This window comes from Gavialis gangeticus, unplaced genomic scaffold (genome assembly GCF_001723915.1).
Source record: "Gavialis gangeticus isolate Ggan-Ray unplaced genomic scaffold, GavGan_comp1, whole genome shotgun sequence".
Taxonomy (NCBI): Eukaryota; Metazoa; Chordata; order Crocodylia; family Gavialidae; genus Gavialis; species Gavialis gangeticus.
The window spans coordinates 112,291,858-112,319,680 of NW_017729025.1; the positions used below are offsets into that span (position 1 = coordinate 112,291,858).

General features: G+C 44.8%; 1 protein-coding gene across 4 annotated transcripts in view; it reads left to right on the forward strand.

Moving 5' to 3' along the window:
* Nucleotides 1–27,823, forward strand: part of SHANK2 (SH3 and multiple ankyrin repeat domains 2) — an 856,646-nt gene that overhangs the window by 285,066 nt on the left and 543,757 nt on the right. For all 4 annotated transcript variants that reach the window (XM_019519421.1, XM_019519422.1, XM_019519423.1 and 1 more), the window contains one exon: nucleotides 3,259–3,325. In XM_019519421.1, the coding sequence (XP_019374966.1) occupies nucleotides 3,259–3,325 (67 nt within the window). The remainder of the gene's footprint in view (nucleotides 1–3,258; nucleotides 3,326–27,823) is intronic.

A 27,823-nucleotide genomic window follows, 5' to 3' on the forward strand; every position in this document is an offset into this window, starting at 1 on the left:
GGTGTGGTCCCTAAGCCAGTTAGCCATCCACCTGACTGTGTAAGTGTCCACTTCACAGCCTGAACACTTCATGGAGTAAGGGACAGGCTGGCCGGGCGGGGGGAGAGGGAGATGTAGCAGTGCAGGTAAAAGTGGAGAGGGACCTGGGGATTGAGGTGGCAGTGGGGTCTGTGGGTGCATGTGATGGGCCAGGGGTGGCAACAGGGGTGTGTGAGAGAGAGAAAGAGAGATGGAGGTGGGGAATGGGGGAGTGCTCTGGAGAGGCCACCAGAGCTGGGCTTGCAGCCCCGCTGACATCCTGGCTGGCTTGGAAGGGAAGAGAAGGGAAGGGAAGAGCCTTGACCAGTCCCAGAGCCCCAGTTGAGGGTTTCCTTGGAACAGTATGGGGATCCCTGGGGGCCTGGGCACATGGCACCTGCAACAGCATCCACCCCCTAGGACCTGCGGCCCCATGTCTGCGTGCCTGTCAGACCTGTACAGGGATTGCATGGCCACATGGGCTGTGGTATGGGCATTGCAGCAGATCCATAGGCTGCCAGTGAGCCAGGACTGCAGTTGGCCTTTGTGCAGCACTGCTGCCATATATGTCCCCTCCCTGTCATCTGTGCAGCTATTGCCTGGCAGATGTGTTCATTGTGGTGGCCCACTTTGAACTAAGTATGTTCTCCTGGCCCCAAATGACCAGGAGGTCGTCCACCTTGTTTGCCCTCCAGCTAAGTCCTTGGTGCTGGCCCTGGGCAGGATCCTCTGGCTGGGTCCTACCACTTGACTCACTAGCAGGAATCCTGGTGTTCCCTGTTAAAAAATTGCACATCCTCTGATTAAAAAAATCTCAAATTCAGTCTTTAAAATACACAAAAATCCATGTTCTTGTATGATTAAAATGAAATGCCACTAGAGAGAGTGAGAGAGAGGGAGGTCAATCAGTTGGGCAAGGTTTTACTGATATATTTAAAGCAATTTGGCAACCTACCAGTGTTCCTCTATCATCATAATAAAATAAATTCTAAATATCTATATGCTTTGGTGTTGGCTTTTGGTGTTTTTATCATAGAAAAGTCAGAGCTCTCCCTGTTCCCTTTATTAATCAGGATGTGGGGACAGCTGCCCTTGCAGCCACAGTTCCTGCCAGCAGGTCCCATCTTGTCTGGCAAATGGGCATGCAAGGTGTGAGATGTGGGGAGGATGTGGGGTTTGTAGGAGGGAGTGAGGAAGGGTTGTAGGAGGGTGGATATGGGGTTCTTTGTGTGGGGGGAGGTTCATGCGTGGGCGTGTGGGAAATGTGGGTATAGGGAAGATGCGGGGCTCATGGGTGGGTGTGTGGGGGTGGGGGTGATATGTGTGCGCACCTTTGAAAAACAGCCACAGGTGGTGGCAGGAGCTGTCCCGGTCTTGTTCAAAGGTATGCACTAGTGGGGAGGGCTGAGCCAGCTCTGCTCACCATGTGCAGACTCCAGGTCAGGTGGCTTTACGCTGCTGTGGGGCTGTGTCTGCAGCAGGTTATGAAAGCCCCAATAGCCCAGCTGGCTGCTGCTGCCAGCCCCTGGTACTGAGTGCCACAGGGGGTGGGTGGTGGGCAGGCGTTTGGTGGCCACGCTACAAACCCCACACCCACAATCCCCCCTACAAACCCCATAATATCCCCCACAACCCCCCCATCCCTCCACCCCCCAGACCCCCGCAACCACACAGTCCCTCCCTGCCTCCATGTCCCTGCTTACTAGGTAAAGCATCTGGGTCTGAGCCACTTCTGCCAGGCCCCACTCCTGTTTGCTCCAGGATTTGGAGGCAGCGTGCTGAGGCAGCTATAGACATGCTCTGGCCAGGTGCCAGAGCATCTCTCTGGAGGACCCAACCTCCAGTTGCTTCAGGGCATTCTCGCAGACCATGCCCTGTGCTGCTTTTTTTCTGCATTTTTTTTTGATACTAGGATTTTCCTGTACCAGATTTAGAGTCCACACTGCAAATATGCAGCACAATGAACATTTTCTCATTCCTAGTGTGCCTCCTGTGGCATCTCAAACTGCCTTGAGATGTCACAACAGGCAGATGCTTGCTAGTCTGGATGCGAAAAGTCCGGCCTTTGGATTCTGTCTCAGTGGCCTAAACGGGGAATGTCTCCATTTCTCCAATATTTCTGCCTAGGCATATGCACCAAAGGTCTGGGTGACCTCTCATGCATGCACCATGATCCAGAAGGATTGATGGTAGGCAAACAACAACAGCAGTGCACAGTAAAGCATCTCATGCACCCCCTGAATTATTAATTTATAGTAGTTTAGGCTTTTTGTTTTGTATAAACAATCCAGGGTATATTTTGGTTAGTCTGAATGAATTAAATATAGGCTTTTAAAGGCATTTCTGCATCTCACTTCTTCTTCTTCTTCTTTTTTTTTTTTTTTTTTTACTTAAAAAGGTAATTGTTTACACAAAGACCAAATTTCAGACTTTGTCTCACACTGACAGCATCCTGGCACTCAGGATGTTCCTGGGATCCTCCACAAAGACCCCAGTTCTCTCAGATTCTGATGCTGCCATGATGAGACCCTCATGACTCCACACTCCTGTAGGTAGGGGAGGGGGTGGGGTGGAGGGTCTCTGGTTTCCCAGTTCTGTGAGGGAAGAGATGCTCAGGGAAGGCAGAGGTGAATGGCAGGAGAGCACACACTGATATTGACTCTGCTTCCTGCTCTCTTCTCTGAGTCAGGGAGAGGAGCTAGAATGGGGATAGGGGTTGCAGAGTGGCTCTGTCAGTTCATTTAACTCCTCTTGCCTTGCTGGGAGAGAGGAGGGGGCAGCAAAACTACAGCCCCTGTAGTGTAACCTGGCTGAAGAGCACACAGCCGCCAGCAGCTGCAGTGATTTTGAAGACCTCCAGCTGCGGGGCATGACAGGAGTTGTAAATGGAGTTCAATGGCTCATAATGTTACTTCCTGAAACATTTCCAATCCCATTGCACTTCAAAACATTTCAGATGTTATGTACGTTTCTGCCCTAAGGGGTCAATGTTTCTCAGAGCTTTATATCGTAGAGTTCTAAGCTCCTCACTGCAGCACTGGGAGGCAGAGGGGTACTATGCATAAGAATGTCAAAGATTCAAAATAAACACCGTTTATCCTAGCTATGTAAACAATGAACTTATTTCATGAACACCAGGATCTCTATGTTAGAGATACTCTCTCTATACTATATATCTACATTTGTCTGGTTCATGACTTAATATCACACATTAATTTGAATTATTCTATCATCATTTAGGTGGCTATAATAGCAGGAAACTTTGAGCTGGCTGAATATATCAAGAATCACAAGGAAGCAGATATTGGTAAGTAAAATACTGACAAAATTGTGAGAATGAAAAGCTCTCAAAAGCATAGTTTAGGAATATTTAAATCTAAATTAGGATCTTGAAAAGAATCACTGAGTCCAGATTTATGCACAGTATGATTTCTGATACTGAGAATTGTTTTAAAAATATATTCTATGTCATAAAACTGGAAGCAAGAGGGAAAAGGTTGAATGATTTTCAAAGAGTATTCCTTTTTCAAAGAATACTGGATATAAATACCACAACTGTTATGAACGTGACTGAGGCAGTTTGGGGGACACATGCTAAGAGACAGAAGGGGTCACATTCTCTCTTTCTTTCAAGTTGTGTTTGCACTCTACTACAAGCCCCACACCATGCCAGAACTAACATAGCCAGTCCACAGTGGGTTCACTTCAATGCAGAGAGATCTTTGTGTTGGACCTGCCTAGCACATCTGGCCACATGCCATGTCCTCTCACTGCAGACAGGAAAAGAACTGAAGGGGGAATGGCTGTAATAATCCCCTGATTATTACAGTCCCTTGGGGCCCATAAGGCTGATCCAAAGCTTGATTGCATGTAGAGGTGCAGCAGTTTAAAATGTGATTTTAAGCCAATTTAAACTGATGCAAAAATGTAATTCAGTTGAGTATAAACTGATCAGGAAAATGTTAAAATAAGCAAAAAAAATCTCATTGAAATAAGAGTGTCTATGGAGTCATTTGCATAAGCTTGATGTACCAGTATAAATTTATGAATAAACAAAGTCTCATTTACATAGGGTTTAAGTTAGCTCATGTCCAGCCCAGGACTAGGAGAGAACTAATTTGTTATTCCTTTTGCTGAGTTCTGTTATGCACTTCTTGGTTGTTTTTGAACATCTAACTAGGGAAGTGTAAGTTTCAAACTCATGTTGTCATTTGAGATCTACTGTTCCCAAGATGTGTGGTCAAAATAGGAGAGCCTTGCATAAAGAAGAATAACATGGTGATTCTGTAGCTAGTCCTATATTTAATATGGTCAAATATGGAAAACAGTTCTCTTCTATGAATAGTTTAGTTTTTTTTCTGCATTTACAACCTGTCCTAGCTGGTTAAAGTTCAGTCAGCAGTTGGAAATTAATCAGTTGGGTCTCTTTAATATGCATCATATCCTATTACTGTTTATGTTTACAAAGGATATTTTATGGTTTTATAACTTTGTGAAGGAGTTAAAATGAAAACATTTAGTAGGGATAATTTAAGTGTTTTAATTTATTCTTGTGGTGACACAGTTCAGTAAGTAGGTTTAAATAATGTAATTCATAGCACATAGAGGTTTATTTACTATTACATTTTTCTGTTCGTAGACTTTGCTCCTGAAAAAAAGTTGTGTAGAATAAAAGAAAAAGAAATAATTAAAGATTTTCCTTTTGAGCACTCTGACATGAGTGCCTCATTGATGATGTTACTACTCTTATCACCTGTCTTAACCTTAATCAACTCTGCATCTTAATATGTTCTCTAAGTCAGTGGTCACCAACCAATCTTGGAGCCTCTTGCGGTAGATCTTGGAGCCTCTTGGAGTCAATCTGAGGCTGGGGTGGGTGGCTGAGTGCCTGCCTGCAGACATGCGTGCACCTCAGCCCAGCAGCTCAGTCCGTGGGGGAGGGAAGGGGTGAGGGACGGTGTTGCAGAGGCAGGAGCAGGGGTAAGTTGAGTGGAGCGCCAGCTGGGTGGGACTTACCTCCTGAGGAGGTGCACCTGCAAATAATTTTTTCTCCCTCTGCCTCGATCTGCCCCCCCACCCCCTTCCCTCCCCACAGACTTACTTGCTGGGTGGGGGAGGGGGAGAGGGGGCAGTGCACAGTATATCTTGGGTTGCTTTTAAATGCCAAAGGTGATCTCCTCCTTAAGAGGTTGCAGACCACTGCTCTAACTTGATGACCAGTTTGTGGGAGTCACTGCATGGACATTATCATATACCAAAGCACAGATTACTCAAATTCCTGTTTGGTTTGATGCTACCAGTTTTTAGTTTGGTGCTACTAATAAAGAACTTTAAACATAATTCTCCTACCGTAAGACAGTAATACTAGGAAAGGAAGTTCACAGTAGTCTCACATCTAACAAAAAGTGGTGCCATTTTGGAAGAGCAAATCCTTTATAAGTGATAAAGGTTTCAGAGGCAAGGGGGAAAAGGGTAACACTGAGGGAGTAGAAGTAATAATCACATTTCCTTGTATTTATTTTTTAAACTAGGTTCAGCAGATAATCAGATAATTTTTTGTACACTTGGCAGATGTTGAAAAGATGAATGAAAATTATGATGTCATTTATTCTTTTGAAGTAATCCTGTTTTGAAAAAAGTTTAGAATAATATTTGAAGGAAAGAAAAATGAATGTGCTTAAAGACTTATTTTGGAAAAATCACATAACAATAATTTACTTGAGTTATTCTAATCCAAGATGCCCACAAATGATTTTTTTTTAGGAAATAATGAACATATCCAAGCACTTTATTTATTAGGCATTTTGAAAATCCTCAGAACGAAGAAATATTTTTCAGTTCTGTGTCTGTGCAGTTCCATCTCTTTTTCTATTTTGAAAGAAACGTTACAGCTGTCATACAAATGTACTCCTAATGAACTGCCTAGGAGTTACATATTTTTAAAGACTAACACCAAGGGTTATTTTTGTACCACTTTATTTATTTATTTATTCATTCAGTTAGTTATTGCAAACTAAGGGTAAGTAATAGATTAAAAGACATGATGAATAGAAATGTTAATCCCTGATTGTTTTCATCCAGCCTACAGCTGTCTGAGAGTAAATGAGCACAGGAGGTTTAGAAAGCATTTGCTATTCAGCATTTACTATGGCTTATATAGGATGTAGGTACAAAAAACCAACAATAATATATATAGGAATCCTAAAACTCTCATTAGATATAGTTATGCAGATACTAAATGTGTCGGAAGATGATAATCCTTGGATTTCGATAATCTATTTTTAAATCTCTTTTTTGCCTTGGTTCTTTGTGATGAGATGAATTTTCAGATGGATTAAATGAAATGGGTTGTTCTTCTTCAAGTGAACAAGGTTTGTTTTATACTGTACATCTTGTTCTTCGGCAGCTCTGAAGATAGAAGCAAGAGTGGGTTTTTCTGGGTTTTTTATATCTAAAACACATTGAGCTGGTGTGTGAGTTTTTGGTAGTTGATTAGCAGACAAACTAATACTTGGATACTGTTGCTAGGCTTCAAGTCAGAGTTCCTGTATTCCTCTATAATTATGCAGAGATGTGTGTATGTGATGGTTTGTGGGGGCTTTCACACAGATTTTTTTTTGGTAATTTAGTATTTTTTGTGAATACCGAAAGTCTTCTGATGTATTAAGTTTATCTTGAAAATATATATTATTTCATAGTATGCAATTGCTTTTAAATATAACACATCATCTGTAAGAAGAGTCTATTGTTGTTATTAGTATTATGTCAGTAAACACATTGCTTAAGATGAAACATGCATTTTGTAAAGTAAATGGACTCAGGAAACAGTGGTTTCGTTATAAACATGCTTTCCTAACCTGTTTTATTTAATTAGATCAGAATGATTGAGGTCATTATTGTTTGTTCTTCAGCTTCAAGTATTTAAATTAAACACTCTCCAATGTATTTTCCAATACATATTCCATTTATTTATTTTTAAAAGCTGTTGGGCAGTTAGAGTTGAATGGATCAAATTCCTGCTGAATGCTGCTTAAAGCAGTTATGAAAAATTACATTTTGAACCATTAAAGCCAAACAGAAAAAGAACAGTAACGCAAAAGGCATGAAAAATCCACAAAACACTCAGCAGCACTCTCTGACTTGATCTATTTTTATCTCATGTTACTTAATAGACACAAAAGGGATGCAAGTGTGTTAACTCTGCTCATTTGTCTTTTGAATTATATGAGTAACCCTAACCTATTTCATATGTTATAGGGCATTTCCATTTTGAGAAAATGGAAAGGAAAATGACATTAAAATAATTTAAAGGCAGTGGCATTGAAATCTATATTGTTCATATTTTAAGAACTTGCTAGGTATTGTATTGTTCATGCTCATCATCCTATGCACCCTTTTCTAGTTGCCATAAATTCATATTAATTGCTGATGTCCATAGGAAAACTTTATATCAAAGCTTCTAAATTTGGTTCCAATTAAAGCCAGCTGTGATTAAAGTAGGGAATACATATATTGTTGCAATTACTTATTTGTTAACAAACTGGTACCAAGTCATAGCAACAAATTATTTGATATTTCAATAAAATGTCAATGAGCTATCAGATTAGAAAATTTGTTGTTGATTGTTAGCATCTTACAAACCCAGACAGACTTTAAAAACTATTCAGTAGTTCTCTTGTCCCTTTGATTATAAATAAGGTTCTTTAGTGTGTGCACTAGCATACAGCCAGTGATTAGATATTCAATTTACATCAATTTTGTAATATTATTTTCAGAAACTGAAAATTCTGCTGTCGCTGTTTTAAATTTAGTTTTGTTCTTTGCATACTGATATTAGATAATAATTTAGACTTTTTAATTCTTTGAGACACTGTAATGCAAAATGAATACAGCCTGTCCCAAATTGCATAGTATATAATTATTGTCTGATTTGTCTGACTTGTTCCTTAATCTTAACATGAAAGTAAGAAAGAAAATGATAACATATTCAACTATGGAGAATGCAGTAGAATACAGAATGTTACAGTCTGATCTTGCAATCTGATCTTTTGCCCAGACCTCTCTTCCATGTGGAGCATCAGTGGGTGCATTGTCTCCTACAAAGGCCATATTTCAGGATTTGGATTTCCCAAGTAATGTACAGTGGCTTAAGATGCTGAGATATTTTCCTAGGGCAAATCCAAGCCACAGACTAAAACCACATGCAGTTGTAATTTTTCTACCTGGAGAATTGTTTCTCTCCTAGTAAAAACAGCTGGATACTGATGTTTCTTCTGGAAGAGACTTACCCCATCTGGGAGAAGGATATTTTAGATGGACACCTGGAAAATCTTCCATGGGACAAAACATTACTAGAATAAATGCCTGTATGCTTGACATCTCCATGAATGGGAGGAGTCAGCAGCAGCTTCCTCTATACCTTCTCCAGACTGGGAGGATTCTGGTTAGGGAAAGGTGGGAGAGTATTTCCCTGCAGCCTAACTCCTTTTTTCCCAGGCAAAGAGTTGAGTTGCCACTGCCCCCATGAGCCTTCCCAGTCTGGGGAAGACTTAGAAAGCAGCAGCAGCTGGACTTCTCCCAAGCATGGGAGGAGTCCAGCAGCTGCAGCTTCCCACACACCCTTCCCAGACTGGGAGATCTCTTCCTGTGCTTGGAAGGAGTCAGGCTGCTATTGCTCTCCCAGCCTTCCCCAGATTCGAGTGACCTAGAATTTTGTACCAGTTAAAATGACATCCTGTCCATGGCCTAAAATATTACTTCAATATGATGCAACTTAGCAAAGACATAATAGGAATAATCCACTCCCAAAAACTAGAGGCTTAATATATAATCAGGGAACAAAGAGATAATGCGAGTATATATCTGTGGCAGAGCACTTGCAGGGCTTGCCACTTTAAGGGGCTATACAGCAGTCAGCAGGGCAGCCAGCAGGTGCCAGCTAGCCCTAATGAGGCAGTCACTTGACTGCAGGAGGGCCCTGGGATTGAAAGAGGGGGCTAAGCAGCCTCCATTTTAGATCCAGGCTCTCAGAGCTGTGGCAGCAGTTTGGTGCAAGCAGCCAAAGAAAAATACCTGGCTGAGCTGCTGCTCAGAACACTCTGTAGGCAAGGGAAGGACCTATGGGGTTGGAAGGAGGATCCCGCTCGTGGGTATGACTGAAAACTGCATCCTGATGGGGAAGGATGGCTTGGTGGGACTGCCCATGGTGGGGTAGTTCCCTAGAAATGCCAGGGCAGTTGCCACCCCAGTGAAAGGTGAGTAGGGGCACCTTAATAACCCCAGCCCCCACACCCTCGTGGGTTACCAGGTTGGCCAGGTACGTCTCCAGACACCTGAGCCCCATGGGGTGCAAGACCCCTGTAGAGAAGAGTGGGGCCCAGGCACATCTCTGGACACCTGGGCCCCATGGGGTACAAGACACTGGTAGAGAAGAGAGGGTCAGGTATGTCTCCAGACACCTGAGCCCATAGGGGGTAAGACCCCGGTGGCCCCAGTGAGGAGGCATAGTGGTTAAAGTAGAGAGTGGCTCACATAGAGTAGGGTGCATGGGGACGATGTGAAGTGCTGTGCATGTCTGATGTAGAGTAGCATCTAATTGGGAGGACCTGAAGTGCTGCACTGGGGGTGTGCTGCATAGGGGGAGTGAGAATGACCTGAAGTGCAGTACATGGGCCAACCCCCCACAAGAAATTGACTTAAGGAGGAAGCCCCAGGAGGGGGGCAACCAGGCCCAGGTAAGTCTATGGACTCCTAAGGTTGCAGTTGGAGCATAAGGCCATGTTTGTATTAGTGTTAAGAGCTGTCAGTGTGAGAGCACAGTGACCTTATGCTCCAGTGGGGAGTGAGAGTCCCAAGTGAGATGCTGAAGTATCGGTCATGGTGTGAGGCACTGTAATAAATAATGGATGCCATTTGTGAGGCATGGAACACAATAAGGGAAGGTCGGAGTCATGTGTATTGCCCTAGGGATTGGGCATAAAAATGGGCAGCCTCCCACATTTTACATCAATAATTTATACAAGTCACGGCAGGAAAAATTTGGGTGGACTGCGATGGAAACAGGTGTGGGCTGAGGGAGACCTGGCCCTGAGTAGGCAGCATATTAAAATATCAATATAAGCACCATAACAAAAATAGAATGTATTTAAGTTCTGTGTGTGATTGAAAATACTTAAAGGTACACTGTAGATTCTTACTTTGCAAAGTGGTAGGTAGTGGATTGGAAAATATCATCCATAGGAGAGGCAGTAAAATGCATAAAAGGCCTCTGCCATCAAACCTAAACAGATTATTAAGGAGTCACATTTTTAGAAGTTGGCAAACACCAAGCTGAGCATTCTAGAATGCTAAAATTTTGAAAGAAGTATTTATGCTAAATTGGTTAATTTCTGGTGAAGATTTTAAGTTGTTCAGCATGAATGAAATTTGCCTTTATTCTGAGAGCTATCACAAGGTCTGTGTTTCCCTTAACTTGAAGTGATGAGAAAAAGAGGGTTTTTTTGTTATTTTAGGACCTGAAATCTATTCCAGATCCAAGGTCCAAAAAAACATGGATGTCATCTGGTCCTGTTGCTTTCCAGTTCTTTGTGTTCTTAAGGACTCTCTTGACCATTTCCATTATTTTTTCCTTCATCTTCTTCTACATCTTTAATTCATGCTGCATTGTTACTGTGGTTAATTGGACTGTCCCAGACTTCTCTCCACAACTTGATGGTCTTTTCTGTGTCAGGAAACTCTGGGCCCATTCCTGCAGATATTCCAGTGACTTCAGGAAATATTCTTCTTTGGTTGATACGGAAGCTTACTTTTTTGTAGTTTACTTCTGTTGCATATTTTATTTTTTGCTGAGGCTGAAAAGATGCTTTGCCTTAGATCTTCCACGACTGTTTTAAATTGCCTGGTTTCCATATGTTTATGATTATTTTTTTTCCCAATTTTGATGTATTCCCTTTGGCAAAGGCTTTAAATTTACTAAGCCTCTCTTTTTTTTTTTTGCTAAGCTTTCCCCATCCTCTTCCTTCATGAAGATTGCTTAAGTTTCTTACAAACTGATTGCAGTTAATGAACTATGAGTCTCCCTCTCCTTTTGCCCATTATTTCATAGACTTCTTGGGCAGCAAGTGTTATTAATTGCTGAATCTCCATGATTTTATGGGCTTGATGTCAGTGAAAACATTACTGTTACATTTGAGACTATTGACCTTTGCGTTTGGTTTTGTGCTGTTTGAGAGAGTTTAAGGACCAGATTCTTTGTTAACGTAGTCATCATCTGAAGTAGTATTTGCTGTTGCCATATTTTATCCAGTTCCTTCAGTTTTATGTTTTTATCTAGCTAAAACCAATTTGTTCTTCCAATGACATGTCTTTGCCTTGCTACATGTAGCTTTATGGAGGTATACATCTGGCCAATTGGAATTGACATGTTGTTGTCCACTAGATTTGAAACAGAATAGCAGCCTTGTTTTCCATTTTAATCTATGAAAATCTTTTTGGTAATGCTTTCTGCTTTGGTGTATGGGAAGATGGTTCCATTCTTGATCTGTCCAGTTGCATGTACTTGACTACACTGTTTGGCTCCTCCACAGTTTGTCCAAGGTCCTGTATCTCATTTAATACATTCACCCAACCACAGGTGAGAAGCTCTGATCTGATACAGAATTTCTTTTTTTCTCTTTTCCATTTTCATGGATCTTGTGGTGATCTAGAACAGAATTGCTGCAGAATTGAAGAATTGTCACACACTGGTCACATCTATAGCACTGTTGTTACTGTGCCATCATTTAGTATTTCCTTTAGGAAGTACTAAATAATGTCACAGTAACAACCATTACCATGCCATGCGAGCAGTGTGTGGTTATTTTTAGCCACAACAGTGCTGTAGTGACATGCTATATCAAGGGAATGCATTGCTACAGTGACGTAGCTTCAGCTTCACAGTTCGTGACCGCTAATGCTACATTGCCATAGCGCAGTGCTAACAGTGACATTGTGTCTTGTGTAGATGTGCCCACTGAAAGCAAAAAGTCTCCTGATTTTTCTCTTATATGAGGCCACTGGGCAAGGTTGTGTGGAGATTTGGAGCCAGGTATCACCAGTATGCAGATGATACCTCATCCTACCTCTCTTTTTTTCATTTGACCAAGAATGAATTAATTAATACAATTCTTCTAGGTTAGATCATGGTTTGTATGGAATGGTTTGGATAGTGACTATCATGCCTTAGGCAGGGGTTTGGACTAGATGATCTCTGGTGGTCCCTTCCAGCCCTACTTCCTTATGATTGTAAAACAGTGAGTGCATCTACATGGGATGTTTAACTTTGCATTAGCACAGTTTACTTTGAAGTAAGCATGTCTGTCTGCACATGCACGTGTTGAATTCAGAGTAAATCTCCCTAATCCTGAGTAAATTTGCTACCTGAAAATGCAAGTGGCAGATTTACTCTGGATTGGTAACAGTGCTGTAGTGCTCATGTAGATGCCTGACTAGGAGCAAAATATGCTCCCGGTCAGCCATCCTCTAGGATATAGGAGGATAGCTCCCTGCCCTCGGGCAGATAAGGGTCTCCCAGCCCAAGCCCCATGATCACAGAGCTCAGGCTGGGAGATAAGGGTCTTCCAGCCCGAGCCCTGTATCCATGGAGCTGGTGCTGGGAGCTCCCTGCTGGCAGAGGCAGGGAGCCTGTTCCCTGCCTACCTCTGGGAACACAGAGCTGCTGGGGGGGAATAGGCTGGGAAGCTTGTTTCTCCCCCCACCCCCCAGCTCCATGCAAATGGAGCTGGGGCAGGAACAAGCTCCTGAACCCCTGCCCTGCATGCCCAGGTGGGGACAATGATCCTCTGCCCCAGCAGCAGGGAGCTTCCAGCCCATGATTCTTGATTTCAATCATGGAGCAGGGGCTGGGAGATTGTTCCCAGCCCCTGCTCTGCAATCACACAGCTAGGGCTGCTTGGAGCTGGCTGGAATGTGCCCCAACCAGGACAGTTCCCAGACGGCCCCAGCCTGCACAGGGAAGCATGTGCAGCCTGGAGGTGGCTGGGAACTGTTCTGCTTAGGGCAGTCCCCTGCCAGCTCTGGGCTGCACGTGCAGACTTCCCTGCACAGCCCAGAACCGACCAGGATTTGTCTCAGTCAGGGGCAGGTCCCATCCCCATGCCTCAATTGAGTGATTGGGGCATGGGGCTTGGGAAGAGCTGCAGGGGTGGGGTAGGTCCCAGGACCTTGCCCCAGTCCAGTGGTGGGCAGTTAGCAGTGAGCTAGTTGCTTGCTGTCCCACCAGTAGATCAGGGTAGGAGGCTGAAACTTGCCCCCCCCCAGCTCTTCCCAAGCCCTGTGCCAGGAGCCAGGAGCTCCCTGATGCCAGGGCAGGGGGACATTGTCTCCACCCTTGTAGCAGGCAGTCACCTGAGCTCCCTTCCAGCCCCTGGGCTAGCACCCAGGGGGCAGCAGGTGTCCATTGTAGGGCTACAGGGAACCAGGTGCAATTTTTCTCCCTAATTTCTGCATGTGTAGTCACCTGCCCAAAAACCCTTACTCAGAAGCAGTTTGCACTAGAGTAAATTTAGGCCAGAGTAAATGCATGTGTAGATACGCCCAGTGAGATATTGTTTTAGCACTGAAGAACTTCAAAATAAATTTTACATCTGACAGATCAAATGAAGATAAGAAATTGGAGTTTAATGGGCTGAAGAGGCAGATGGGTAACATCAGTGTAATCAAGCACTTACAGAAAGTTTTGTAAGGTTAGAAACAGATGTTGCCTGATGTTGCATTTGTGCCACCATAAAATTTTTTATGGTGGCACAAATAGTGAGCAAATAGACATTTCTATCTTTTGTCATGCCACATGAGAAGAAAATCAGTGGTATGACAAAAGGTAGTGATAAATTCTTCTGCTTTATTGCAGTAAACTTCTATTAACTCTGTTGGGGCAGTGTGGGCAGCCTGAGCTGCCCCCAGACAACCTCCCCAGCTTTCCCTGTGGAATCTCAGGATGCTTCCCTATAAGCAGGGAAGTTGAGGTTTCCCACTTATGGAGACATGCCTCGGGATCTCTAGGAGCATGTCTGTGTAAGTGGGGAAATCCCAGGCATGTCCTGGTGTGGATGCCCATGCCCCTCATTGAGACCCACTTACTAGGGCTGTGTGAAGCTTTGGTCCCTGATTCAATTCAGTGGAGATTTGGCCCAATTTGGTGATCAAATCTCCAAATCCGAATTGAATCAGAGGACCCTTAAATCTCTCCAAATCAAATCAGAACCCTCCAAATTGATTCAGAGAGATTCGGAAAGATTTGGTGATTCAGACATATACACAGTTTTAAATGTTTTTTCTACATACCTCTAGGTAGCAGGTGGCTCATGAATGCTGGGGTGCATGGGGTGTCCCACAGAAGTGTGTGGGGTGTCCCACAGAAGTGCATGGGGCTCCTCAGCATGCTCAGCAGCAGACCTGGAAGTGGACCAGAAGCACTTCCGGTCCATTTCTGGGTACACCAGGGAGTGTGCTCCCTGCCCCCTCCCCCCATCCCCCTGGCTTGGTGATTGGGACCTCCTGGGTCTTGGGGGGGGCACCTGGGGTCCCCCTGTGGCCAATCGCTGAGCTGGGAGGGCGCTGGGGGAGGGCCTCCAGTGTGCTCCCCAGTGGACCCAGAAGTGGACCGGAACTACTTCCAGTCCACTTCCAGGTTCACCACCAAGCACGTGGAGGGCCCCACCACACTCCTGTGGGATGCTCCATCCACCCCAAAATCACAACAGTCACAAGCCATGCTGGTACCTTGAGGTATTTAGAAAAACATTTAAAACTGTGTCTATGTCCGAATCGCTGATTCTCCAAATCAGCATTGAATCTTCAGATTCAGCCAAATTGAATCAGGGATAGTGCTCATTTGCTTCATTTGGCAATGTCTCTTTCTAGCCTAAGTTACTAATCATGCCAATAGATGTAAAATAGTATAATACCCTAAGGATTTTTTTTCTTTTGGGAAACTATCTATCTTAATATCCCTCTGCAACATTTATAATAGTAAAATTGAACATGAAAACCTTACCATGCTGACATATTTAACATTCTGTAGTCCTTAACATCAGCTCATTTTTTTAGGTGCGCAGTTTATCCTGAGGAAAGAACATTGTCCTGACTGGGTGTTTCAGTTATTATGGGAATTCTCTTGCCTTGGTTGTCCTAATTGTACCTGTGTCTCTCTCCTTTTTAATCTGTTCAGTCCTGTTTATTTTAGTAATGTTGGGACTTTAGTCACCAAAGTAGTGGTATAGTTTGATGCCAGTCATTGTACCAGGCTATAGTTAATGCCTTCTATGGTTGCATATTTCCATTTAGATATGATTTATTATACTTACGCTTTTTGCATCTTCACTAATAACTTAGCAATTTTAATTGCCAGTTGGTAGTAACGTAATATGACTGAATTTATATTTCTGGGTAAACTTCACAAAGTCACTACACATAACTGTGGTCCACAGTCTAATATTATACAGTTGGGGATACCATCTTCTCTGATATGCTTCCTTATTTGTGATGACTGTAGTAGTGACTGACAGTTAATCTGATTTCCATGAAAATGAATAGTCTGTAGCTAAAGTACATTGGTTTTTGGAGATGAGGTCTTTTCCAATTTTGCTCTGTCTGTTGATGATATTTTGAATTTCCATTATCTTTTGTTTCTTCTTGGCCTCTTTTTTTCCACACATACTGCCTCTTTTTACCTGGTCTGTGATATCCTTGGTCAAGATTTGCCAGTGCATGGTGTTTTTGGCTACAGAATTGTAGAATGGTGTGTGTGTGTGTGTGTGTATATGCTGTAGAGAGATTCTATTTGCAATGACCCCAGTACTATGATTCAGTTGTCCTTAAATATGATGCTATCTTATACATTCAGCTTGTCTTGATAATTCATTTATTCTTGAGAGACAAGTGGGCCTTTTTCCCCTGTTGAGTGGCAATCTGGTCAGAGTAATTAACATGAGTACTTGAAAATCTTTGTCATACATAATTGTTCTTTGATTTTTTTTCCAGTTTCTGCCTTGGAAATGGTAGATAATTGTCTTGGTTGATACTTTCTGTATCTTTGTGTATTTCTACCAGGTTGAGAGTATCATTTTTGTTCAGCTGAATATTTTCATTTTTCAAGGCTGCTCTAGATTAGAAGCCAGATAGGTACATCTTTCTCCCTTTTGTATAAATTCTAGGCTTGTTGTTTCTCTAGTGTGAACTGAAGGTATCCTGGGGACTCTGGCAGTAACTTTTTAATAATGGTTTATATAATATTAGGTTTATGGTTACTTTCTACTTGAACAGCTTCCCAAGTTTGAGCATGTTGGTGACCTTTTCACATGCAAATGCTAGGGCAAGACTTCTTTGTAATATGGGTATATCTTTGTTGTGTTGGTTATAATGCCTTTGATTCCAAAGCTACCAGCTATCCCTTTTCTTTCAGTTATGGATTCTCACTCTAAATCTCATCATATGCTTTCCTCCTAGCTTACATTCTTGTATTCCAGGACAGAATTGTTGATAACCAGCTCCTTGTTAAATGCGATAGGTAAATGAACGCATGCGCCATATCAGTTTCACTTCCTTCTTGTGTAGAAGGCTGAGGAAAATGATGGGTGTGTCCACACCATGTTTGGTGTTTGCTGGGTTACGATAATCTTGAATATACCTTGCCTATCTGCTTCTGCTTGCATGTGCCAAACCTGGAAATGGTTGCTTTGGGAGTATTGCCTGCCACTGGTCTCAAGCATGAAAGAGATGGGGAAACTCCCATAGTATTGGAGAAGTGTGCCCCCAGAATGGCTTTACTGCCTCATTTCTGAGTTTGTTATGTGCCAGTGGGAGCAGGTGGGACCTGTGAGTTTGAAATTGACCTTACCTAGGAACATCACAGGTACTCTGCAGACACTCCTTTTGTAGCTTATCACATTCATTGTCTTTTTTTGCACTGCAGCCTTGGCTTTGCATCTGGTATAAACATTTTATAAACCACTTATTTTTACCATTTAGCATTTCATTAATGTCCTTGTAATTGGGTGTGTGGCTCAGTAGCGGGAACATAGATATGTTAAAAATGAAAACCTGCTTGCTCAGCGGCAGGCCACCTGAGAGCACTGAGTGCCTGACCCAAAGGAAGTTAAAAGCTCCCCAGGAGCAGAGCTGGGGGAAAGAGGCAAAGTGGTGGTACCAAGTAGGAAGCACAGAGCTGAGCCATAGTGTCCTCTCTGTGGGTCTAAGGAAGGACTGTAGCTGTTGAGTGTTTGATTGTTTGTTAAGTAGAGACTTTGATGTGGACATTGGTTTTCATGTGGGAGTAAGCTTGCCACAGGAAAAATAAAGAATTAAATGTCAACATGCTACATGTGGTAGAGAATGCAGGCACTTGAACCCCAGTACCAGCCTGGAAGAACAGAACCCTGTTAAAATGACTGGAGAAGCTTCAGCAACAATAGAAGGAGCTGTTTCAACATCTCCAAACCCAGCAATAGCAGTTTTAGAGTGCAGCAGAAACAAGTACAGCAATTTTAATGAGAGCAGCAGCAGCAGGAGTTCCTTAAACAGCAATTGGATGCTAGACAGATCCCTACTCTTTTTGGAGAAACACCAGTTTCCCTGAGCTTAGAGGGAGGAGTCCTCATAAAGATGGGACTGGCAAATGAACTGGCAGCTTTTCTCACTACTTTTGAATGGGTGGTGGAGGCGTATTAGTGGCTCCAGTATACATGGACCATGAGGGTGGCCCACTTATTAACTGGGGAGGCACAGGCCACTTACCTGGCCATGGAAGCAGAATTAGCCCAGCATTTTAGGGCCCTCAAAGTGGCTATAGTGGACTGGTTGGGACTTACAGAGGAGGCTTGTTGCTACTACTTCTAGTCAGATGCCTGGGATCCAAAAGTGTGGCCCTAGGGTATGGATGAGAAGCTTAAAGACTTATGTACAGATGGCTTAACCTGGGCTTTTGCTCAGCTGCAGAGGTCATGGAACTTGTGGCATTAGAACAATTCTGCATCATCCTCCCAGGAAAAGCCCAAAGACGGGTGTTTTGCCACCGGGTGGCCAACCTGGAGAAGCCACAGGAAGAGTAGAAGTTAGATTGGGGGTTGAGTTTATGGGGGTGGAGTCAGATTGCCAAGAATTCCAGGAAAGCTGGCAGGCTACAAGCCTGAGGAAGCTGGAGCTCCATGGCAAACCAGCGGGGCTCTAGGGATGCTTCTGGTAGGGGCATTACCTCCATCTCCCCCAAAGCCCCAGGTGGCAGGCAAGCCTTTAAGCAGGGGGACAGGAGAAGAAGGCCATTTGGCACATCCCCACAGCCCATGTGGAGAAAGGGAGATGCAGATGACGTGCTTGCAATGCAGGGAGAAAGGACATAGATATTGAGACTGCCCCTAGATGGACTGTGAATATTCCCATGCCTTGGTCTCAGAGGCAAGATGGAGGAGCCCAGGCCTGAGAGGATATGTGTTCCCTGTAAAGATCAGGGATATCCATTTATCAGACTCATAAACTCAGACTCTGGATAAAAGTTTGTACATGAGCAGTTTGTGAGTCTGACAGATGTCTTTGTAGGCAAATGTGCATACATCATGTGTATTCATGACGATATGCAATATACCCCATAGCACACTTGAATATGACCATCAGGGGACAGGAGGGGCAAGTGAGAGCAGCAGTGGCCTACCATTTAGCCCACCCCATAGTGTTGGGGTGAGATTGGGGCTCAATGGCCAAGCTGATTCAGTTGGCCTGAAGAATGGCTAAAGCCCAGGTAGAACCCAATCTCACAGAACTAGACCAAGGGAAATATTTCCCATTTCAAACCCACAGCCTTTTGGACTGCAACTCTGGGTATGCCAAGAACAGTGACAAGTCAGGTAGGAGGCCTTCACCAGCCAGAGGAAATGCTCTGGAAAAGGGCTCAAGATGCAGTGTTATCTGAATCCCCCTCCTAAGGAACCAGAGGGTCAGAAGTCCTCTGGTATTCATCGGGGGGTGAATTAGGGAAGACTGATTTCATTAGAGATCGAAGGGAAGATCCATTATATGTCCCTCTGTGTGGTTAGTTGGGAATGTGCCAATGTGGTCATAGTAGGTGAATGTTTAGTGGCCCAGGACTCCTATTTTAAGCTGCAGAGGGTCTCCCTTATATGGGTCACCAAAGACAAGGTCACTGGGGCCTTGTGGTCTGAACTGCTGGTTCCAAAACAATACCATCACCAGGTGTTGAAACTGGCACATGGCATACCCTTTGAGGGACATTGGGGGTAGAAAAGACAAGGTTTTTTGTCCTGGGATAAACTAGGAGATTAAGGACTATTGTGAATCCTGCCCCAAGTGCTAGATGATTTCCCCCTAGCCTGCTAATAAGGCCCTACTGATCAGCATGCCATTTGAACAGGTCAGGATAGACTTGGTGGGATCACTGGAGCCCAGTTCAAGGGGATCCATGTTCATTTTGGCCTTGGTTGACTATGTCACCTACTACTGCAAGGTGGTGGTGATCTGCTTGGCATTAGCTCAAAAGGTGGCCATGGAGCTACTACGGATTTTCTCTCGGACATTCCTAAGGAAGTTTTAATGGACATGGTCGCAACCATGTGAGCCTAACATAGCTTCACAGTTACTACAGGAAATCTTGAACTTACTGAATGAACCTAGATCCCACTAAACTGTGCTTTAGTTGTCCCACCAAGTCTACCCCAACCCATTTAAATGGTATGCTGACCAGTGGGACAAGCACCAGTAGGGTCTTTTTGGTTAAAACTTAATTGTACCATCCCCAAACAGATGGATGATTCAAAAGATTTAACCAAACATTGAAGGGAATGTTGAGGAAGTTTGTATCACAGCAGCCACAAAATTAAGATCAGTTGCTGCCCTACCTGTTGTTTACCATATGAGATGTTCCACAGTCTTCCACAGTCCTTTTTTCCCTTTGATTTATTATATAAGAGGCAGCCATGGGGTGTACTAGCAAGAGTCCTGTCAGGTGCAGGCAACTGTGACACAAAACATAATTTTGGAGTTTTGAAGCTGTGGGAGAGGTTAAATTTGGTGGGAGCCCTCACCAAGAAAAATCTCAAAGCAGTCCAACAGGACCAGGAACAGCAGTATAATAGAAATTCTCGGCTGAGTGTCTACCAACCAGGGGATAGAGTTCTACTATTACTCCCTTTCTCTGAGAGCAAGTTAGTAGTGTAGTGGCAAGGACCTTTTTAGGTCCTGTGGAGGGTAAGTCAGGTAAATTATGAAGCGTGCCTGGTGGGGAAAATGTGAGGGTCAGAGATATACCACATTAGCCTGCCAAATCCCTGGAAGGCATGAGAGACCTGTTTACTAGACAGGCACGAGGCCTGTACTGACATGTCTACTAGAGACTGGCCTAGAGGTTCTGGATCTCTTCCCAAATCTGATAGTGGACCTCAGGCTAAGGGAGACGTTGGCCCCAGCTCAATGGGCAGAAATAAAGAGCCTTCTGAAGGCGTCTAAAGAGATGTTTACTGTGAGTCTGGGCTGGACTACATTAATAGAACACTGAATTATCCTCAAACTATGCTGTACAGTTCAAACGGGACACTTGAAAATCCTCGCCCAACTGAGGGAAACAGTAAGACAGGAAGTTAAGAAGATTTCGGAGTTAGGGGTAATCAAAGAATCTGGTAGTGAGTGGAGTAGCCTGATTGTGCTGGTGGCAAAACCCAGCCACACCATCCTATTTTGCGTTGACTTCTGCAAAGTCAACTCCATTTCCAAATGTGATGTGTAGCTTCTGCCCTGAAAAGATGAGATGGTGGAGGGGATAGGGAATGCCAAGTATATAACCACCTTTGACTTGACCAAGGGATACTGTTGGCACTGGATCTATGACTCAGAGGCCTTATTCTGAGCGTACCCAAACCCTCAGACTGACCATGACATGTCCATTCATTAATAGGCAAATATCATTGATATACAGATAAGAAGAATGCAGGCAAGGCAAAGTAACACCCCCCACCTCATTCTATATCTAACATTCCTAGGGGTGTCACAGATGGAAGGTATATCTGGCTAATATGCAAGATTCACCCTGTGGTTCTTTCTTGAATGTCAGATGTCAGCAGCCTGGAGGTCGAGGACCAAGGCTCATTCTTCCTCCCCACGCAGTGGGGTGGGTGAGACAGGCTGGTGATGTGCCCTCTGTACATGGTGGGCTTGGGTTCCCCCTTCAGGGACCTTTGCTCCTTTGAAATCCCTCCTTTTGTATCTTTCTCCCCTCTGGTGACTCTTCATTCCTGGGTACTATTGACTGGTTTCCCTGTGGTCGTCATACTGTCCATGTTCTGTCATGTCAGCATATTCCTTTGTTTCCCACAGCCATCACAAGCACACATCTTATTTTGGTCTTTACTCGTGTCTTAATTTGGTTCATACACCAAAACTGGAAATCCCAAGGCCTCTGCAGCTGGTCACTGTGACCTAGCCAATGTGGCAAGGTCCCTTATTTCATGTTATGGAACAGTGTGGTGCACGTCTTCAATTTCCCAGGCTGTGTACATCCGCTTGCCTATTGGCCTCAGACAGACACAGTGTCTGCTGGTTCCAGACAGAGTGGGCCTTGAAGGAGACTTTGTCACAAACATGCTTTTTGAAACCAGTTAACCCTTGCCATTCCCCTGGACCATTGTTCTAATGCAATGTCTACTTTACCTACAAGCCAATTCCCAAAAGCAAATCTCTAAATATAATTTTATAGCCATCAGATACTGGCAAATCCCATTGTATTCAGTATCTTGGGATATATAATAGCCTTTGCAACACTCTGGGAACTCTACCACTTTAAGGTGTTGCCTTTCAGGCTGCACTGAATCCCAGCAACCTTTCAAAGATTAATTAACAAAGTACTCTGCTTGTACTGGGCATATGTCTAAATTATGTACTGGGTATATCTAAATTATGTGGTAATATTTATCAATATGTGGTCAGACTACTTCCAACAAGTAACATAGTTTCATAGTGCTTAGGCTTGTCAGGCACCTAAACAGATTATCAGGTCTGACCCCCTGCCCCAGGCAGGAATGGGTGCCGTGGTCATTATCACCCCAGCCAAATATCTGTCCAGCCTACTCTTGAAGACCCCCAAGGTAAGAGAGAGCACCACCTCACTTGGGAGCCCATTCCAGAGCCTGGCAGCCCTAACTGTAAAGTAGTGCCTCCTGATGTCCTGCCTGAACCATCTATCTAACAATTTGTGGCCATTATTCCTAGTAACCCTGGGTGGTGCATGGGGGAACAGAGCCTCCCCCAGTTCTCTCTGGCCCCCCCTGGTGAGTTTGTAAGCAGCCACTAGATCCTCTTTCAGCCTTCTCTTGTGGAGAATTCATTAAAGAGGTTAGTTTTTTCATTTGCTGCAATCACCAGATTGCCAAGCCCGTCCTGTAGGGATCCCACATTACCCGGTGCCTTCTTTTAACTTCCTATGTATTTGAAAAAGGACTTTTTATTATCCTTAATTCTGGTCACTAGCCCTAGCTCCATCTCAGCCTTGGCCTTCCTAACCGCCTCTCTGCAGTCCCGAGCAATGGAGGTGTAATCCTCCTTGGTGATAGCCCCTTGCTTTCACTGTTTGTATGCCTCCTTTTTTTCCCTCAGCCATCCCTGGATGCCTTTGTTGAGCCATGGGGCTTCTTAGCACTGCTGCCCCACTTGGTGTGCAATGGAACCAACTCCCTTTGAGCTCGGAGGATTGTCTCCTTGAGGAACAACCACCCATCTTGGACTCCCATCTCTTTGAAACTCCGAGACCCCAATGCCTCTCCTACTAACCTTCTTAGCTTACAGAAGTTGGCCCTCCTAAAGTCAAGGACCTCTGCCTTGCTGCATGCTTTCACCACCCTGTGCTGTATAGTAAATTCCAGCAGGCGATGATCACTGTTGCCCAGGTGGTCGAGTACCTGCAGACCCCTCACCAGGTCATCGCCTGTGACAAGGACCAAGTCCAGCAAGGCATTTCCCCTGGTGGAACTATGCACCTACTGGGTTAGGTGGAAGTCCTGTATCCCAGCTAGGAACCTATATGAATGGTCGGACCTGGCTGACTGCTCCTCCCAGCAGATGTCTGGGTAGTTTAGGTCACACATGACAACCACATCCCTTGACTTTACAGCCTCTGTGAGCTGACCTGAGAATTCCAGGTCCAGCTCATCCCCCTGATGAGGTGGTCTGTAGTAGATGTCCACTATTAAGTCCCTTTCCCTACGCCCCTCTTGCATTCTTACCCAGAGTGCCTCATTTTGCCCCTCCTCTGACCCCATCTTGATAATTGAGGACATGTATTGCTCTTTGATGTATAGCACTACACTCCCCACCCCACCCCCCGCCTATCTCTGCACTGTCCTGTACAGCCTGTATCCCTGGATGTCCACTGCCCAGTTGTGGGTAGAATCCTACCAGGTTTCTGTGAGCCCCACCAGGTCTGGGTTTTTGCTAGCTAGCAGGAGGGCGAGTTCCTCCAGCTTGTTCCCCATGCTTCAAGCATTTGTATAGAGGCATTTGAGGCCTCCTGTAGGTGCCCAGGTTCCTAAGTCTGCCCTGGCCTCTGTCATTTACCTGGGTTTTGCACATCACTTGGCTTGACGGTGAAAGTATTGCAGTCAATAGTATTGCAGAAGTATTGTAAATAGTAAAAACAGTAAATAATAAAAACAGAATAGTAAAAACAGAAGTATTGCAGTCCCTATGGGTGGCTGGTCTAATCATGAACCTAGCTAAGTGTTACTTGAGGCATATAGAGACCAGGTACTTGGGTATATACTAGGCAATGGGAAGATCAGGCTCCTAGTCAACAAGATAAAGGCCCTAGTGGAAGCACTGGTGCCAACAGCTAAAAAAACAGGTGAAATCATTTCCGGGCCTGGCCAGCTACTACTGACACTTCATTCCATGATTTACGGCCATTATGGTGCCACTGACTGAACTGCTGAGGAAGGGAGCACCACAAAGAATTCAGTGGTCACCCTAATGTGAGGTAGTGTTTGGGGCATTAAAATGACTACTATGCAGTGCACCAGTCCTGCATATCCTGGACCTGTCAAAAGAATTTATATTACAGGTAGATGCCTCAAAGCAAGGCTTGTGGGCAGTGCTCTCCCAGGAATTTGAGGATGGAGAACACTCCATTCTGTACCTCAGTAGGAAACTCCTTCCCTGGGAGCAAAAATATACTGTGATAGAAAATAAATGCTTGCAATTAAGTGGGCTGTTGAAGCCCTCTGATACTATATCCTAGAGGCATATTTCCATTTGTACCATGCCTCTTTAACATGGCTTCATTCCATGCAGGCAGCCAACTCCTGGTTGACAAGATGGTATGTGTCTCAATAACCTTTTTATTTTACGATCTACCCCCATCCTGGGTTGGCACATGCAGATCTTTTATCCCGTGGTGAGCGAGGTGGTATTGAAGAAAGGGAAGAGTATGTCCCAGAGGGGGTTGTGTAACTGGCCGCATTGCTCAGTGGTGGGAGAACAGCTCTGGGCAGTTAAAAACAAGAGCCTGCCTGCTTGGGGAGGAGGGAGTGGCAGGAGAGGGGCAGCTGAGAGCAATGAGTGTCTGGCTGAAAGGAAGTTAAAAGCTCCCAGAGAACAAAGCTGGGGGAGAAAGCGAAAAGGGCAGTGCCAAGGAGGGACATGAGCTGAGCTGTGGTGTCCTCTTTCCAGGTCTGAGGAAGGACCATAGCTGTAAGTTAACCCTTTGTTGAATGTTTGGTTGTTTGTTAAGTACTGGTTTTGTTATGGTGTCACAAATTCAGGTTCCAGGGGTAGCTGTGGTGCCCCCTTGGTCCTTGCCCTGCTCTAGCTCTAGGATATCCTCCCTTCTCACTTGCCTGCCATGCCTGGATGTACTTATTTGATCAAAAGCGAGGCTGCCTAATGGGTCCTAGAGCGAGCTGCAGTTCCTCTGACAGCCAGCAGGTCCCTCCCAGACCCCACTGGTCTCAAGCCTGCCTTTGTGCTAAGAGGCCCCTTTCAGTCAGACTGTGCCCCCCCAGGGCACCTGTAGCCTTAATGGCTATTCATGTCCTCTGACCTACCCTACAGCTGTTCCTGTGCTTCACAAGTGTTACTGTACAATCACTTCCTTATCAAGAACTTGGCCTTCTCAGCCTCCACCCCTTTTTTCTAACTGGGCCTTCTAGCCAGGGCCACTATACTGGATCTGACTTCTGGGCTCCAGCTCTAGTCTTGATAACTTTGGTCCTGAGCCTTCTGGCCCTATCTGGTCTGGGCCCCCTGGCCTTGTCTCTCTGCTCCTTTGGGCAATGCTTTGGCTCTGCCAGGGACCTCTGACCCTATCTCTACCCTGCTTTGTGTTCTGAGCCTGCTTCAGCTCTGTCTGGGCCTGCTGTGGGCGCTAAGCCTGCTCTGGTTCTCAGAGCCCTGTCTTTTCCCTACCTTGGGCAATGAGCCTACTGAGCCTGCTTTGGTACTATCTAAACCCCTTGGCAAGGCTCAAATGCTCTTGTGCCCTCAGGTATTATTGGGACCTCTGATAACTTCTGATAGTCCTAACCCAAACTGCTGGTTTAAACAGCAATGAAGGATTAAGCCCACTGGCTATAGCTAAAGATTCCCAAGCCCATTGGATGTAACACAAGCCCACTGACATTAAGTCCCAGACATAGACAGTAGCTTACTGTGAGGGCAGTAACTCTTCCCCTTACTCTGGGTTGTATCCCTTTGTAAGCCATCCGTGTTTTAATGGCAACCCCCAGGGCAGCTCAGAAGTGAGCCAGGCATCCTCCTGCAGTCTTTCTGTGGCTTGCAGGTCCAGACTGCCCCTCTGGCTCAAACACTGGGCTTATATGGTGCCTATGCCCTATGCATTCTGGTCAGGTGGTGCCCCAGCCACCCACAGGTGTTCCTCCTCAGGGCCTAATGCTGCCCAAACTAGTCTCTACCCTGTTGTCCTATTGCAAAGCGTGTCTCCAATAGACAGACATAGCCTTTTGTCCTTAGCTGCCTATTCTCTTGTAGCCAGTTCACTCTAGGCAGAGATCTCCTGACTGACTGTAGGTCCATCCCTTAACTTTAACAAGCAGCTCTCTGCCTAAGCACTACTATTTCACTGCCGCTTTACTCCTTAAGGTGATAAGAGCCCCAGGCTTCTTGTTTTATATGGACATTGGTTTCCGTGTGGCAGCAAGTTTGCCCCAGGAAAAATAAAGAACTTAGTGTCAACCTGCTACAGACCTCTGTGGGTGAAAACTCAATTCTCAGGGACAGTTTGCTTCTTGGATGTGGTGCATTTTTCCTTGTGTTTTTACATTTTTGTTTTTATTTTAGGCAAACCATATTTAGCATAATTTCTCCTGCCCCTATAACTGCATAGGAACTCCATGTGTGGTGCATTTTAAACTTTTCTTCATGGCACTCATCAGCTTTTCATTTTTATTGTGTTTGCATCTGGTAGGTAGGACTATGGACTATTCTGATGTGGGGATCATTATAGGTGCAGACAGAAGTGCAGCTCCCCGCTGTAACTGTGAACACTTTAACAGGAAACGTACTGAGGTGCAGTGATCCTCTAGACCAAACAGAAATTCACTGTTTGTTCCAGGGGAAAGGGAATCGAGCTGCTGGCTGCCAATTTGCACCCAGTTTCCCCTACCAATGGCCCCTCCTCCTTCCCAGCCTGTCCTTGTTTTCAGAATGGGAGGGAGGAAAGGGAGCAGAGGGAGCTTGTTCTAAGGGTTCCCCAGCTGGCACTGGAGGGTGGGGTGGGTGAAGTGGAGCTCCCCCACCTTGGGGGCTTCAGTGGGGGCTGAAAAAAAGCCAGATCAAGCTCCATCCACTGCCTTTCCCCCTTCTCATTCTGAGAACATTGACAGGCTAGGAGGCAGTGCAGATGCAAGTTACAGAAGATGCTTTGTTTGAAATGTCTTCATCTGAACCTTCATGCAGCAGCAGGGTCAGGGACAGCATGGAGTTGTGCCCCTTTCTGCTGCTGGATAGGCAGGGGGTGCATGGCTGGTGAGGGGATCCTGGGTTAAAGGCAGCAGGGCAGGGAGCCCTGGGCCTGCAGCGGGCAGCCCTCATTCACCCACATCCCAGTCAGCTCTGCTTTGACCATGCCACCAGCAGAGGTGTGGCGGAGAGAGGCAGATGGAGTGGAGGGGGAAGGGACAGACAAGTGTCCCGCCATTACATTTTAAAAAGGTGGTCACCCTAGTTGACAGTGGGCACTCTAGAATAGCTTAAAGCATGATTTCCCTTTACTTACATCAGGATGTAATAGGAGTTGAAAATCTACTTCAAGTAAGTCTAAACAATCATTTTTTAGAGATCTACCTGTTGCCCTGTGGGGTCAGGCCAGCTCTCAGGATCTCAATATTGTGCTGTTAGACAGGAGGGTGTGACACAATTAAACATATACAAACACACGATTCAATTAGGTGCATACACACACACACTACCAACTCAGGCACATATACATCCAAACTAGCCTAGGCACTAGCCTATTACCAATTCAAGCACATACAGTATACACCTCAACAGTTAGACAAAAATCAATTGTCCATACCCACACACTCAGTACACATACACAGATCACTAATTCATATATCATGCACACAATGATATATATATATACACACACACACGTGTGCACACACACACTCACTAGTTCACACACATACACAGAGGTAAGTTCCTAACTGGGATGGTATGGTATGTATGTGTGTGCTTGGGGTACCTGGGATACATGGGGAAAAGTTAAGGTGAGAGAGAGAGAGAGTTAAAGTGTAGGGGG